General features: G+C 45.1%; 1 protein-coding gene across 9 annotated transcripts in view; it reads left to right on the forward strand.

Moving 5' to 3' along the window:
* WIPI2 (WD repeat domain, phosphoinositide interacting 2) overlaps window positions 1-15,501 on the forward strand; it is a 42,413-nt gene that overhangs the window by 7,911 nt on the left and 19,001 nt on the right. For all 9 annotated transcript variants that reach the window (XM_055292225.2, XM_055292222.2, XM_055292224.2 and 6 more), the window contains one exon: window positions 1,764-1,846. In XM_055292225.2, coding sequence (XP_055148200.1) covers window positions 1,764-1,846 — 83 coding nt within the window. The remainder of the gene's footprint in view (window positions 1-1,763; window positions 1,847-15,501) is intronic.

Here is a 15,501-nt window from a genome sequence, read left to right on the forward strand (position 1 = left end):
GTTTCATTTCCAACCCATTGCTGAGCCATGGCACAGCGTAGGGGATGGAGCCACGGGTGGTAAAGGCCTGCAGAAGCACAGAGAGATGCCTTCGTCCACCTCAATTGTAAATACCTTTGTTTAAAATTTAGAAAATTCGCTTACTTAACTGTTTTTTTTTTTTTTTTTTTTGATGGAGTCTAGCTCTGTCACCCAGTCTGGAGTGCAGTGGGGCAATTTCCACTCACTGCAGCCACCTCCTCCCAGGTTCAAGCAGTTCTCCTGCCTCAGCCTCCCAAGTAGCTGGGATTACAGGGCGCCTTCCACCATGCCTGACTGATTTTTGTATTTTTAGTAGAGGCAGGGTTTCACCATGTTGGCCAGGCTGGTCTCAAATTCCTGACCTCAAGTAATGTGCCCGCCTCAGCCTCCCAAAGTGCTGGGATTATAGGCGTGAGCCACCGCACCTGGCCAGCTTACTTAACTCTCATACTCTAACATATGCTGTTTGTATATAACAGACCACTTGAGAAACCCCAGTTTGTTTTGAGGGAACCAGTAAGGCTGATTCCTTGTGCTTATATCCCAAACTTATTTTTTTTTTTTTTTTAATTTATTTATTTATTTATTTATTTATTTATTTATTTTTTTTTTTTTTGAGACGGAGTCTTGCTCTGTCTCCCAGGCGGTAGTGCAATGGCGTGATCTCGGCTCACTGCAAGCTCCGCCTCCCGGGTTCATGCCATTCTCCTGCCTCAGCCTCCCGAGTAGCTGGGACTACAGGCGCCCGCCAACACGTCCGGCTAATTTTTTGTATTTTTAGTAGAGATGGGGTTTCACCATGTTAGCCAGGATGGTCTCGATCTCCTGACCTCGTGATCCGCCCGCCTCGGCCTCCCAAAGTGCTGGGATTACAGGCTTGAGCCACCGTGCCCGGCCATATCCCAAACTTATATTTAAAGTTTTATAGAGTTTGTTTTTTAGTATTTTTATTTTAATTTTCCCTCCACTTTATTGTGGTATAATTAAAATTGTATCTGCTTAAGGTATACAGTGTGATGTTTTATATACACATCTTTTGAAGTGATCACCACAGTCAAGTTAATTAACATATCTTTCACCTCAAATAGTTACCTTTTTGTGACAAGCACACTTAAGATCTGCTGTCTCAGCAAATTTCAAGTACACAATACGTTATTATCAACTACAGTTACTATGCTGTATGTTAGATCTCCAGAGAAAGTTTTTTGGTTTCTTTTCTTGAGACAGTATCTCGCTCCGTCTCCCAGGCTGGAGTGCAGTAGCAGGATCAATCTTAACTCACTGCAGCCTCAACCTCCTGTCCTCCCACCTCAGCCTCCCGAGTAGCTCCTTGGGACTACAAGGGCACTACCATGCCTAGCTAATTGTTTTATTTTTAATGTCATTTTTGTAGAGATGGAGTCTCAGTATTTTGCCCAGGCTAATCTTGAACTGCTGGGCTCAAGCAGTCCTCCTGCCTCGACCTCCCGAAGTGTTGGGATTACAGGCGTGAGCCACCACATCCAGCCTCAGAAAAGTTTTATAGGATTTAAGTAATAATATTGTCTGTGTTTTATTGACCTTGTGGCATCTTCCTGTGCCAAGCACTTGATACAAACAGTGTGAAATGATTTGCTCTGTGCTGATTTGTGGAGGGCACGTGGGGAACTTGCTGGGAACTCACTGGGAACGTGGGAGCTAGTTTCTACATTGTCACTGTCTGCACGTATCAGCTCTTATTTCTGAATTTGGCTTTTTTGCAGGTCCCTAGCTGTTGGTAGTAAGTCCGGTTATAAATTTTTCTCCCTTTCTTCTGTGGATAAGCTGGAACAGATCTATGAATGCAGTAAGTGTTTGCTTTATTTTTCCCCTTCTTAAAAAAAAAAAAGAAAAACAAGTTGTACTTGAATTGGAATGCGATCTAAAATTCACACGCTGTGGTTGAAGTCCAGACACCCTCTGACCAGTCCTCTGCTTCCACCTTCATCTCCCTAAGAGGTGGCAACCAGTGACACCTGTGGCTGTCTGCCCCGATCGGTGCATTTGCCTACATAGGAGTGCAGGTACCGAGGGTCTTCAGTACATGAGCACATACCATATGTACTGGTCTGTAACTTCTCTCCCTTTTAATGCCATTTAAACTGTCTAGATTACTGTCATAAAGGGCTTCCAGAAAATTGAAAATTTTACAGCCCCTGTAGGAACAATTTATTTTCCCGCGTTGGCATTTTACAGCATTGAAGTGGCCCACGTGTCGGAGAGGCTCATGGAACAGTGGGGGGTCATGCGCTTTGGCCTCTCGCTCAGTCATGTTTTGTGTGGTTCTAGATGGATTACTTCATCTCTGGGCCTCAGTTTCTTTTATTTTTTGCAAAACAGAAATAATGCACGTCTGTAAGATTATTGCCAGGATTAGAGATTATGTATGTGTGTACTTAACAGTGTGCAAAAATAGTATTTGCTGAGTAAACCCTGTGATGGAGACTGTGACGGGACACTTTGGACTCTTTCCACATGCGTAATTTTTAATTGAGATAATTATGGATTCACATGTAGTTGTAGGAAATAATACAGGTCCCTTGCATCCTTTACCCTGTTCTTCCCAATGGTAACATCTCTCAAAGCCCCAGTGTAATATCATAGCTGGGATATTGACATCCACCTCTCCTGAGTACACTCTCCAGTCCTCCTTGTGCTCGTTTGTGTGTGCGTAGGTTCTGTGCAGTCTTTTTTGTTTGTTTGAGACGGAGTTTCGCTCTTACTGCCCAGGCTGGAGTGCAGTGGTGCCATCTTGGCTCACCACACCGTCCGTCTCCCCCAGGTTGCAGCGATTCTCAACTTTGTGCTGGTGACTTGAAATTATGGTGTTCTCCTGGCCCGCCAGCAGGTGGGGCCTTTCAGACTCCCTCCTGGGCCCTGGCTTCCACTCTGCAGGTGAGCCTGCAGGTGCCCCTCACCTCCATCAGGGGATGTGTCTGATTCTCCCCAACAGTCTCTTTCCTGTTGCTGCCCCCAAAAGCAAGTACCCAGGCCCTTTGCAGGGAGAGAGTGGGGCAGCAGAATTTCCATGATCAGCGTCCCTGACTCAGGGCTCCTGGTGGCTGGCTTAGGTTTTACTCCTTTCTTTGTCCTTAGACTTGCCAGCTGGTACTTACTAAATCTCCCAAAAAAGCCTTTCTTCTGCCATGGAGGCTGGGAGATGTGATCTGGGCGATAACATAGGTGTGAGCCAGGGCTGTTTATTCCCAGGCGCCGCCCGCCTTCCTGAAGTCCGGCCACCTGGCTGCCTTCACGTGAGCCACACAGGATTCTCCCCATGGGGGTTTCTGCAGTGGAGGGCAGCCCTGTCTCCAGGCTTTTATGAATGACTGAAACTCAGTCCAGATCCAGATGAAGCGCCTGAATTGTGCTATTAAATTGTTGCTGGAGTCACTGTAGTCATCTGTTTTGAAATGCACAGAATTTTTTTCCCCATATTGGGGGCCAGTGCTTATAAAGAGTGGAAGAATGCCAAAACCTGGTCTTTCCTTTTCCTCAAATTGAAGTTGAGTTACTGGCTTCTAGTGCCTTATTTCCCAGAGATTTTTAGTGGAACAAAATGGGATGTCTTGATAGTATCTTTTAGAGTGGATATTGGCCGGGCACAGTGGCTCACGCCTGTAATCCCAGCACTTTGTAAGGCCAGGACAGGCGGATCACATGAGGCCAGGAGTTCAATACGAGCCTGGCCAACAAGGCAAAACCCTGTGTCTACTAAAAATACAAAAAAATTAGCCAGGCGTGGTGGCGCATACCTGTAATCCCAGCTACTAGGGAGGCTGAGGCACGAGAGTCACTTGAACCCAGGAGGCAGAGGTTGCAGTGAGCCAGGATTATGCCACTGCACTCCAGCCTCAGTGACAGTGAGACTCTGTCTTAATAAATAATAAAAAATAAAGAGTGGATGTTTACTGACCAACACGGTAAGGTGGGTGCATGAATTTCTGTGTTCTTCTTAGTGAACTTTGGCCCTTAAAAATAGGTGATGAAATGGACAAAGAATGTTTTGAGGGTTAATACTTTAAACTGAAGCTATTACATTGTTCTATTCCTAGAATATTATCTGCCTTTCCTCTTTCACATCTTTTTTTTTTTAGTAGATAAGAGAATGTCTCTTAGAAAACAGGTTAGCTACTAAGTGAAATGTCAAGATAGTTTTCTAGCATTTTTCTATAGGTAGACTCAGAGGAAAGAATGTTTCTTCATGTCTCAATATTTAGTTCAGGCTCAGTATTGACGTCTACCCTCAAAACTCTTTTAACAGTCCATCATAAAATCAGATCTTTGCTGTCACTCACTGTGGCTGTTACAGAAAGAATGAGCCAGAGCTGGTCTTAGAGAAAAACAAGATGGACAGCTACTTGTTCTTCTTTTGTTTACTTAGAAAAGAAAATTCACACACACACACACACACACACACACACACACACACACACAAAAGCTTGGTCTAGCAGTACTGGAAGATAGATTTTCTACCATCAATGTTGTAATTTCAAACTTGAAAGTTGCAGGAACTTCCAGATAGGCTTTGCCCATTGTTTATGGACGCCTCATATGTGTATATATATGGGGACAGAGTCTCGCTGTGTCACCCAGGCTGGAGTACAGTGGCATAATCATAGCTCACTGTACCCTTGACCTCCTGGGCTCAAGCGATCCTCCCACCTCAGCCTCCTGAGTAGCTGGGACCACAGGCACATGCCACTACACCTGGCTAATTTTTTTGTAATTTTTGTAGAAACGGGGTGTTACTATGTTGCCCAGGCTGGTCTTGAACTCCTGGCCTCAAGCAGTCCTCCCACCTCAGCCTCCCAAAGTGCTGGGATTATAGGCGTGAGCCACCGCGCCCTGCCTCTCATATGATCATTTTCTTTCTCCATGTGCATTTTTGTTGTCGTTGTTTTTTGAATATACGTAATGCACAAAATGTGGTCTCTTTTCCCTAAAATATTCTACAACAATATCTACACTGTTAGGCAAAATAAATGAAGGGTATGTGTTTATTATTTGTAAAATATCACAAAAGTTTAGAAGTTGGCTTTTTTCAAAAGGTGCACTGTGTGTTTTCTTTGCATTTGCTAAGCTGGATTCTGAGCTAGGAAAACATCTCATAAACATTCCATTCTGAAACCCAGCACAAGCAGACTGCTCCTTAGCTCAGCAAAAGTGACTAGAGCCTGCGTTGATTATGGAAGTGTAGCCTTTGACATATAACATCTTTTATCAACCTTCCTGCTTGGCCAAGAAACTAATCATTTACTTTACGGGCCATCATCTGCATCTTAAGGTTTGAGAAATGGTGTTTTCTGACATTAGTCTTATTTGACAGGCAGTGCACTGGTTGGAATATTAATTTCAGTGAGATTTATAGTATTGGATCCTACAGAGGAGAAAACCACAAGCATCTCTTGGCCTAAATCTGTGGTGCTGGAATGCTGGGCTCTTACCTTGCATCCTGGTGGAGCCACAGGCATACGCGGAAGTGAATTCAAGCAGTTATTTCATGGCCTCATTCTTCCCTTGCCGCTCCAGAGCTTCATTGTTGCCAGCTATAAACCACGCCAGCAGAAGCAAAAAGCAACATTCTTTTTTAAATCAAGTAATTAATTTCTCAAATTTTAGTCAGGCAATCTCTAGGAGGGAAGTTTGGCAGAAACTGTGGCTGAGGCCACCTAGAATGAGTGCTAAAAGCAAGGCCTTTGACACTGGAGGTCACTAAAGTTTACGTTCAGCCTTTTTTTTTTTTTTTTTTTTTTTTGAGACGGAGTCTCGCTCTGTAGCCCGGGCTGGAGTGCAGTGGCGCAATCTTGGCTCACTGCAAGCTCCGCCTCCCGGGTTCGCGCCATTCTCCTGCCTCAGCCTCCTGAGTAGCGCCACCATGCCCGGCTAATTTTTTTGTGTGTGTATTTTTAGTAGAGACGGGGTTTCACTGTGTTAGCCAGGGTGGTCTCAATGTCCTGACCTCATGATCCACCCGCCTCAGCCTCCCAAAGTGCTGGGATTATAGGCGTGAGCCACTGCACCCTGCCACGTTCAGCCTTTCTTAGTGTCACCGTGAGTGCCTCTTGGCACTAGTGTCCTGGGACATACCATCTTGAGTCAATACATCTGTGCAGTCTGGTTTCTTTGCTTTCGTTTGATTATTATGGCATCTTTCACCTAGCAGCCTGATCCGTTGTCCACCATTATTTCATGGGAGGGCTGAGCCAGGTTTGTACTTCAGTTTACTGGAAAGTGATTGTTCTGGGTATGCGGGTTCCATGTATATTTATGTGTTTGAAAGTTCATTTGGGCTGGGCGCGGTGGCTCACGCCTGTTATCCCAACACTTTGGGAGGCCAAGGCAGGTGGATCACCTGAGGTGAGGAGTTCGAGACCAGCCTGGCCAACATGGTAAAACCCTGCCTCTACTAAAAATATAAAAATTAGCCGGACATGGTGGCGCACTCCTGTAATCCCAGCTACTCAGGAGGCTGAGGCAGGAGAACCACTTGGACCTGGGAGTCAAAGGTTGCAGTGAGCCAAGATTGTGCCACTGCACTCCAGCTTGGGCTGTCTCAAAAAAATTAAAAATAAGAAAGTTCATCTGTATGTGAAGTGTAATAGAAAAATATTAGAGCATCTTGAAATAATACAGTAGAAAAATGGCAACAAACCTAAACTACTAGCAATATCTAAAAGTAGGTTGCTTTCTGAAAGGTGTATTCCTGAAAAGATCTAGTCAGATTTGGTCTGTAGAACTTAATGTCACTGCGAAGTGCATCCTTTTGTGTTATGGCTATTACCACTACTACTACTGCTGCATTTTTAAAACACGGGGTCTTGCTCTGTCACTCATGCAGTGGTGTCAGCACGGCTCACTGTAGCCTCAACCTCCTGGGCTCAAGTGATCCTCCCCCTTCTCGCATAGCTGGGACTGACTATAGGTGCACACCACCATGCCCAGCTAATTTTTTTTTTTAAGAGTTGGGGTCTCACTGTGTTGCCAAGGCTGGTCTTGAACTCGTGGGCTCAGGCCATCTTCCTGCCTCAGCCTCCTAAAGTGCTGGGCTTACAGGTGTGAGCCAACATGCCCGGCCTATTAGTCTTTTTTTTTGAGACGGAGTCTCGCTGTATCGTCCAGGCTGGAGTGCAGTGGTGAGATCTTGGCTCACTGCAACCTGTGCCTCCTGGGTTCAAGCAATTCTCCTGCCTCAGCCTCCCAAGTAGCTGGGATTAGAGGCATGCACCACCATGCCCGGCTACATTTTGTATTTTTGGTAGAGACGGGGTTTCACCAGGTTGGCCAGGCTGGTCTCGAACTCCTGACCTCAGGTGATCCACCCGCCTCAGCTTCCCAAAGTGCTGGGATTACAGGCGTGAGCCATTGCACCTGGCCCTGGCCTATTAGTCTTTTTTTTTTTTTGAAACAGAGTCTTGCTGTCACCCATGCTGGAGTGCAGTGGTATGATCTCGGCTCACTGCAGGCTCCGCCCCCGGGGTTCACGCCATTCTCCTGCCTCAACCTCCCGAGTAGCTGGGACTACAGGTGCCCGCCACCTCTCCTGGCTAATTTTTTGTATTTTTAGTAGAGACGGGGTTTCACTGTGTTAGCCAGGATGGTCTCGATCTCCTGACCTCGTGATCCGCCCGCCTTGGCCTCCCAAAGTGCTGGGATTACAGGCGTGAGCCACCGTGCCTGGCCCTATTAGTCTTAAGTAATGACAAAAATGTGTTCATTCCAGAGTGATTGGTGGTTCATTTCTGCCTTTTGCAGAGCCACCTCTCCTACTTTTGGTTAATGACTCTTGTAAATGTGATAAGAGTTATAGATCTATTTCCCCCAGAACACTCAGTGTTTAGCATATGGTTTCAGCGACGTTAGAGACCCACGAAGCCCATCCGGTTATCCACAGACACCTGGTCTTTGCAGTTGGCCCTGACACTTAGTTTCTGTCCTGCCTCTACTGCTGCCCATGTCTCCACAGGAGGAGATGGCTCACTGTGTGCAACCTCCACCTCCCGAGTTCAAATGATTCTCCTGCCTTAGCCTCCTTAGTAGCTGGGACTACAGGCAAGTGTCACCACGCTCGGCTAATTTTTGTATTTTTTTTTATTAGAGATGGGGTTTCACCATATTGGCCAGGCTGGTGTTGAACTCCTGACCTCAAGTGATCCACCTGCCTCCGCCTCCCAAAGTGCTGGGATTATAGGCATGAACCATCCTGCCTGGCCTTATTTACAATTCTTAAATCAACTCAAACTGAGTTCTTTTTTTTTTCCCTCCATGCAGTCATGTGCTGCTGCTGTTGTTTTTTTAACTACCTGTTTCTGCCCTTTGCCTGTTTTTCTGTTGGGTTATTTATCTCCTAATGACTTAAAGCAAATTAGCCATTTGTTAGGGGTTGCAAATATTTTTTTTTCTGGACTGTCATTTGCCTTTTGACCTTGTTTATGATTCTTTTCACCATTCTGAAGTCTTGAATTTCTATATATTCAAATGCGTTGGCCTTTTTTTGTAAGGCTTCTAAATACTAGAAAGGGTTTTTCCTGCTCCCAGCATGTACATAAAACATTTCCCGAGGTGGTCCTCTAATACTCTGGGGTCATGTTTTACCTTCAGTACTTGGAGTGTATTGGATGTAAGGAATCCCTCCCTTGCATTCAGGGGCTGGGAAGGATGCTTGCCTGTGTCCTTACCTATATAGAGGGGCTTAGGTTACTCTGAAGCATTTAGGGTGAATGTCAGAAGGAGCTTCTCTTCCAGACTTCAGTAGAGAAAAAAATCATTGAAGCAAAATGCTAGAAAGTTAATATTTGTTGGATTAGGTGGTGAGTATATGGAGGTTCATTTTACTGTTCTCTTTTGTGAATATTTGCAGTTAAAAAAGAGTTTTTCTGCCTTCATCCTCCCATCCCTGTTTAAAACATTCTGAAAGCTCTGCTTTTTCCCATTAACATTTTAGAGAAACCATTTCCAAGTGATGGTTGGTGGTATTACCTTCTCAGCACCTGCACATAAGCAAGTGAAGACATCATTTTTCTTTCTAACATTTTATTAAAGGAAATTTTCAAACTGAAAAGTTGAAAGTATTTTACAGCTAACACCTGTGTATCCACCACTTAGATTCTTCCCTTAACATTTTACTATACTTGTCCACACACACACACACCATCCATCTTTTTTATTTTTATTTCTTTTTTTGAGACCGCATCTAGCTCTGTCACCCAGGCTGCCAGGCTGGAGTGCAGTGGTGCGATCATAGCTTGCTACCACTTTGACCTCCGGGGCTCAAGCGATCCTCCTGCCTTTGCCTCCAGAGTTGCTGAGACTACAGGAGTGCACCGCCATGCTCAGCTAATTTTTCGATTTTTTTTGTGGGGACGAGATCTTGTTATGTTGTCCAGGCTAGTCTCAAACTCCTGGGCTCAAGTGATCCACCTCAGCCTCCCAGAGTGCTGAGATTACAGACAAACCACCACACCTGACTTTATTTTTTGTGTGTGCATTTCCGGGTAGACGGTAGGCATCAGTACATCTCTCCTCAATACTGAGTAGAGTTCAATGTTTGTTTTTTTCTTGTAAGATAAAATTTACTTACAGTGGAATGCATCTATCTTGAGTGAACACTATGTGAATTTTAACAAATGCCTGCATCTCTGTGAACTGAAACCCTATCAAGGTTTACCATCACTCCAGAAAGTTCTCTCATACTTCCTTCCAGTCTCAGCTCCCTTCTGCTCACATTCCCCAAGAGGCAACCAGTGTTCTGGTTTTTTTCTACTATAGATTAGTTTTGTCTTTTCTGGAACTTGGTATGAACGGAGCATCTACTCTTTTGATGACGTTTCTTTTGCTCTGCATTTTTTTTAGATTTATCCACATCTTATGTGTCATTTACCCAGTATGTGAATATATTAGAGTTGTTGATGTATTCTCTTCATGACAGATGTCTGGGCTCTTTGTAGTTTAGCTATTGTGAACAAAGCTACCGTGAACATTCTCGTACAAGTCTTTTAATGGACACATATTTTCACTTATCTAAGATAAATATTGTAGTGGAATTGTTGGGTAGATAAGTGTTTAGTTTTGTAAGAAACCCCCATAACCTTTTCCTAAGTGACTATACCATTTGTGGTTCCGTCAGTGCTGTATGAGAGTTCTGATTGCTCTATGTCCTCACTAACTTTTTTTTTTTTTTTTTTTTTTTTTTTTTTGAGATAGAGTCTCACTCTGTCACCCAGGCTGGAGTGCAGTGGCACAATCTCGGCTCACTGCAACCTCCACCTCTGGGGTTCAAGCAATTCTCGTCCCTCAGCCTCCCAAGTAGCTGGGATTACAGATGTGTGCCACCACACCTGGCTAATTTTTGTATTTTTGGTAGAGACAGGGTTTCACCATGTTGGCCAGGCTGGCCTGAAACTCCTGACCTCAAGCTATCTGGCCATCTCGACCTCCCAAAGTGCTGGGATTACAGGCGTGAGCTGCCACACCCAGCCTCCTCACCAACTGTTGATGTTATTAGTTTTTTTCTTTTTAGCCCTTCTGATGTGTGTATAATGATATCTTCATGGTTTTAATTTGAATTTCTCAGGTAACTAATGATGTTGAACATTTTCATGTGCTTGTTGGCCGTTTATGTATCTTCTTCTGTGACATGTCTGTTCCAGTCTTTTGTTGCTTTTTAGGTTTGGTTGTTTATCTTTTTATGATTAGAATTGTTAGAGCTCTTTAGATATTCTGGATACCAGTCCTTTGTCAGATATGTTTTGTGACTATTTTCTCCAATCTGTGGCTTGCCTGTTTTCTTTCTTTGAGCAAATGGTTTAAATTTTGCTGCAGTCGTATTCATTTACGGTTTTTGCTTCCTAGGCCCTGTCCAAGAAACTTTTGCCTACCCTAGAGTCAGGAACGTGTTTTCCTGTGTGTTCTGTGAAAGCTTTATATACTTAACGCTATACATAAAAGCTAAAGTTTTTATATTTAAGCCAATAATCCCTCTCATTAATTTTTATGTCTGTTGTGAGGTATGAATCAAGGTTGTTTTTTCCCTAATGGATTCCTATTCCATCATCATTTGTTGAGAAGATTTTTCTTCCCTCCTGGGATTGCTTTGGTGCTTTACAGTCCTGTGACCTGTGAGTCTGTTTCTGGACTCCTTAGTCTCTTCTGATGATCTATTTGTCAGTCTTCAACTTTGTTCTTTTTCAGGATAGCTTTGCATTTTCTAGTTTCTTTTCCTTTCCATATAAAATTTAAAATCCACTTTGTCTGCAGAAAAGCCTGTTGGGATTATGATTAGGATGAGATTGGACCTAGAGATCAGTTTGAGAGTTGATATGTTAATAATATTGAGTACCCAGAATATGGTATCTCTCTTCATTTATTTAGCTCTTTTTAAATTTGTTTTGGTAATATTCTGTGACTTTTTTTTTTTTTTTGGTATGGAGGTCTTACATCTTTTGTAAAATTTATTCCTAATACTTTGGATTTTGACAGTATCATAAAAGAAAATTATTTCATTTACTTTTCCAGTTTGCTGCTGGCCTAAACATATAATTAATTTTTTATATTTTAATCTTGTATCCTATGACTTTGCTAAATTCATATATTAGATAGTTGCTCCATAGATTCCTTAAGATGGCAATGAAGACTGTTTGATGTCTTGCTTTCTAATGTTTGTACCTTTTATTTCTTTTTCTTGCTTCACTGCAATGTGTAAGACCTCCAGCACAAAGTAAGGAGAGTAAGTATCCTTGCCTTGTTTCTAGTGTTAACGGGAAGAGTTCACATATCTTCACCATTAAGTACAGTGTCAGCTGTAGATTTTCTTAACTGTTCTTCATCAGTGAAAGAAGGTTCTTCCTAATTCTGAGTATCTTAAGTTTCTACCATGAATGAGCATTGCATTTTCTCATGCTTTTTCTGCATCTGTTGGGTTGGCACAGTCTTTCTCTGTCCGGTTGAATTGGAATTTATCACCACCTCTAATGGTGACTTGCTCTTTGAGATGATCGTCTCACACTGTCCTCACTTTGAAATCTCCCACCTCCATCCCATCACAGTTAACACCTGCTGCTGCTTCAAGAGAGGTTGGTGCTGTTGGCCCGGGGCTCCCTTCTCCTTCCTTCTTCGTGTGACCAGCCCCCTAAGTGGTTTGTTCCTCCAGGCAAGCAGTCTCAACCATAAATCCATCTCAGTATATGTAGTAGCTCCTGTATTTGAAGGCAGAAACTTCCCTTGCCCATGCATATCCCCCAGCCCCTCCCACATTTCTACTTCTCCAGAACATAACTTCTTTTTTTGTTTTGTTTTGTTTTTTTGGTGGAGTCTCGCTCTGCTGCCCAGGCAGGCGTGTGGTGGTGCCATCTTGGCTGGCTGCAACCTCCGTCTCTCAGGTTCAACTGATGCTCCTGCCTCAGCCTCCCAAGTAGCTGGGATTACAGGCACCCACCACGATGCCCAGCTCATTTTTTGTATTTTTAGTAGAGACAGGGTTTCACCATGTTGGCCAGGCTGGCCTCGAACTCCTGATCTCAGGTGATCTGCCTGCCTCGGCCTCCCAAAGTGCTGGGACTCCAGGCGTGAGCCCCTGCGCCCGGCCTGTAGCATAACTCCTGTAGATAGTTGCCTAAGTTTTTTTCCACTTCTCATTCTCTTTCATGCTTCAGCCATTCTTCCTGCACATCTCCATCAAAATATGTCAAGGTCTCCAGATAAGCTCCTCGTTCCCAGACTCGGGGGACACGTCTGGTTTCCTCTTCCCTCCTGTGCCGCGCTGGGCGCAGTTGCCTGCTTGCTGCTCTTCAGATACCCTCTCCTGTTGGCTTCCATCTCATACATGGTCTTGGCGTTTCTCTTACTCAGTCTCCTTTGCTGACCTTTGGCAGTTTCGGTGCCACACAGGGCCCTGGGCCCACATCGCTTTGGCCTCCTCTCCGTGATGGCAGGCACTGCCCTGTTGACCGCTGTATACTTGGGACGGTCTCTCTGGTAGGGTCTGCTGTTTGTGTTGAATGGGTGAAGTAAATAAGTCAAGGTTTACCAAGCAAAGCAGTAAGAACCTATTCTTTGAAAAAAAAATAAAAATACAGTTGATTCTTGTTATTCACAGTTCTAGTCTGTAAGTCTCTGGGACGCTGGATTAGCGAATCATGAAGTGTTGCTCCCAGGGGAAGGATTGGTAGGTGGCCTCTTGTCGCAACATTTTCATCAGCTGATCAAAAGACAACCTCGTTTTGTGTGTGCTTCCCTGCCTGAAGACATGCTGACGTAATGGGGATTGCTGGTTCGCTAACGCTGAACTCGCGGCTCGCATAGAACTCAGCCCACACATGTGCTTTCTCCGCGGGGCACATCACAGGCTGCTTGTGCTTAGGTACATTCAGCGACACTCAGCACTGTGCCAGGGCCAACAGTGAAATCAACAAAAAGCACAAAAGTGCAAAAAGCAGACACTCAGTAGCCCTATATAGACCATGAAAAGGACAGTTGTTTTCAGAATCAACACAAGAAGATAGGACATTACTCTGTGTGACCTCAGCCAGGAACATGTGCATCATGTGACTCAAATCTTTTCCCGAGGCTGGGAGCGGTGGCTCACGCCTGTAATCCGAGCACTTTGGGAGGCCAAGGTGGGCGGATCACCTGAGGTCAGGAGTTCAAGACCAGCCTGGCCAACATGGTGAAACCCTGTCTTTACTAAAAATACAAAAATTAGACAGGCGTGGTGGCATGCACCTGTAGTCGCAGCTACTCAGGAGGCTGAGGCAGGAGAATTGCTTGAACCCAGGAGGCAGAGGTTGCGGTGAGTCGAGATCGTGCCATTGCACTCCAGCCTGGGCAACAGAAGCAAAACTCTGTCTCAAAAAAAAAAAAAAAAAATCCCACTTTGCATGTGTCCATGGACGGCTGTACAACAATGTGGGGTCACAAATAAACCTTACCTAGCAGGCGAGTTCACAGATACTGAGCCTGTGCGTGTTGAGGAGCAGCCCTATTTAGAAGTAAGTTCTTTTCACCACTGATTGGATTTAGGAGGCCAGTGGAGAGGCCAGTGGATTTAAATAAAATTGTACTTAATAAACCAGTTTTGTGTATACCAGGTTTTCCTGTGTGTCCCAACCCTGGAGTTAATGAAGCTGAGAGTCCAACTCTTCTTTCACCATTCAGGAAGTAGATATCAGGCCTTAGAGCTAATTAGAGCACAGTTGAGACTGGAATGTGATTATTGAACTCAAGTTCCTGCAGGGTCGCCGTTGCACCCAGTACTTACCAAGGTTGCGGTGCCGCACACATGCCCAGTGCGTGTGTTAGGACATGTGCCGCTGAGCTTCACCAAGAGCACTTCTGCCTCTTGGATGTAGCACTGGGGTTAACAGCATTTCACCACTGAAACTGAATGGCACAGAGATTGAGTTTTGTTTTGTTTTTGATATTTTTAAAACAACACCATTTGGGGAGTTTGGGGAATATCCAAAATCTGGTCATAAGGTCCATTCCATCCGTTCAGCCAGTGTGGAAGGAGCTCCTCCTCCATGACAGGCGACATTAGACCTGGGGGTGCAGCCGTGAATGGGCCAAACACGGCACCTGTCCTCAGACCATCGGTCCAGCAGGGAACTCTGTCGCTCAGCCATTGCCTAGATTTTCAGTGATAAGCACGGTGACTGCTAGAGGCAACAGGTACAGGATGCAACTGGGCCAGTGCGTGCAGCCCCAAATACTACCAAGTACTACCTGAGAACGGGGTGCCTGGAGAGTGAGAGGCTGGACAGTAGCCGGGGAAGGGCCTTGTGTCCGTGGATTTGCACATCTGGCTGCCAGATTCGAGAAGTGAGGGTGGCAGCCTCAGGACACCAGCCATGATCATCATTCAGTCCCACCCTCCTTTTTGGGGCAGGACTGGTATTACAGACAGGGTCTCACTCTTTTGCCCAGGCTGGCGTGCAGGAACGCGATCATGGCTTATTGCAGCCTCAACCTCCTGGGATCAGGCACTCTTCCTACCTCAGCTACGCAGTCATGCACCACCACGCCCAGCTAATTTTTGTATTTTTTGTAGAGGTAGGACCTCACTATGTTGCCCAATCTGGTCTCGAATTCCTGGCCTCAAGCAGTCCTCCCACCTTGGCCTCCCAAAATGCAGGGATTACAGGTGCGAAGCACCGCATCTGGCCCCAGCCCTCTTTCTCGCCCACCGCCTAGCAAGCAGGGCTGCCATGACTTGGTATCCATGTCGATCTCCTGAGGGAAAGAGAGGACTGCTCAGAGAACCAGGCTCTGATCTTTAGGGAAATTATTTTTACTGCAAATAATTGACATTCCGGGTTATGCACCATCTCTTCTGAGTTGGATTGGCCTCGTGTCTGAGTGGTGCTGCGTGCCAGGTGCTAGAGGTGGATCCGCTGACAGAGACTCCTGTGTCCACGCACTGGCATGATTCCCCCCGATCGTGCCTTTCGTTGACAGATCCTGGAAGAC

Source organism: Symphalangus syndactylus, chromosome 9 (assembly GCF_028878055.3).
Source record: "Symphalangus syndactylus isolate Jambi chromosome 9, NHGRI_mSymSyn1-v2.1_pri, whole genome shotgun sequence".
Taxonomy (NCBI): Eukaryota; Metazoa; Chordata; class Mammalia; order Primates; family Hylobatidae; genus Symphalangus; species Symphalangus syndactylus.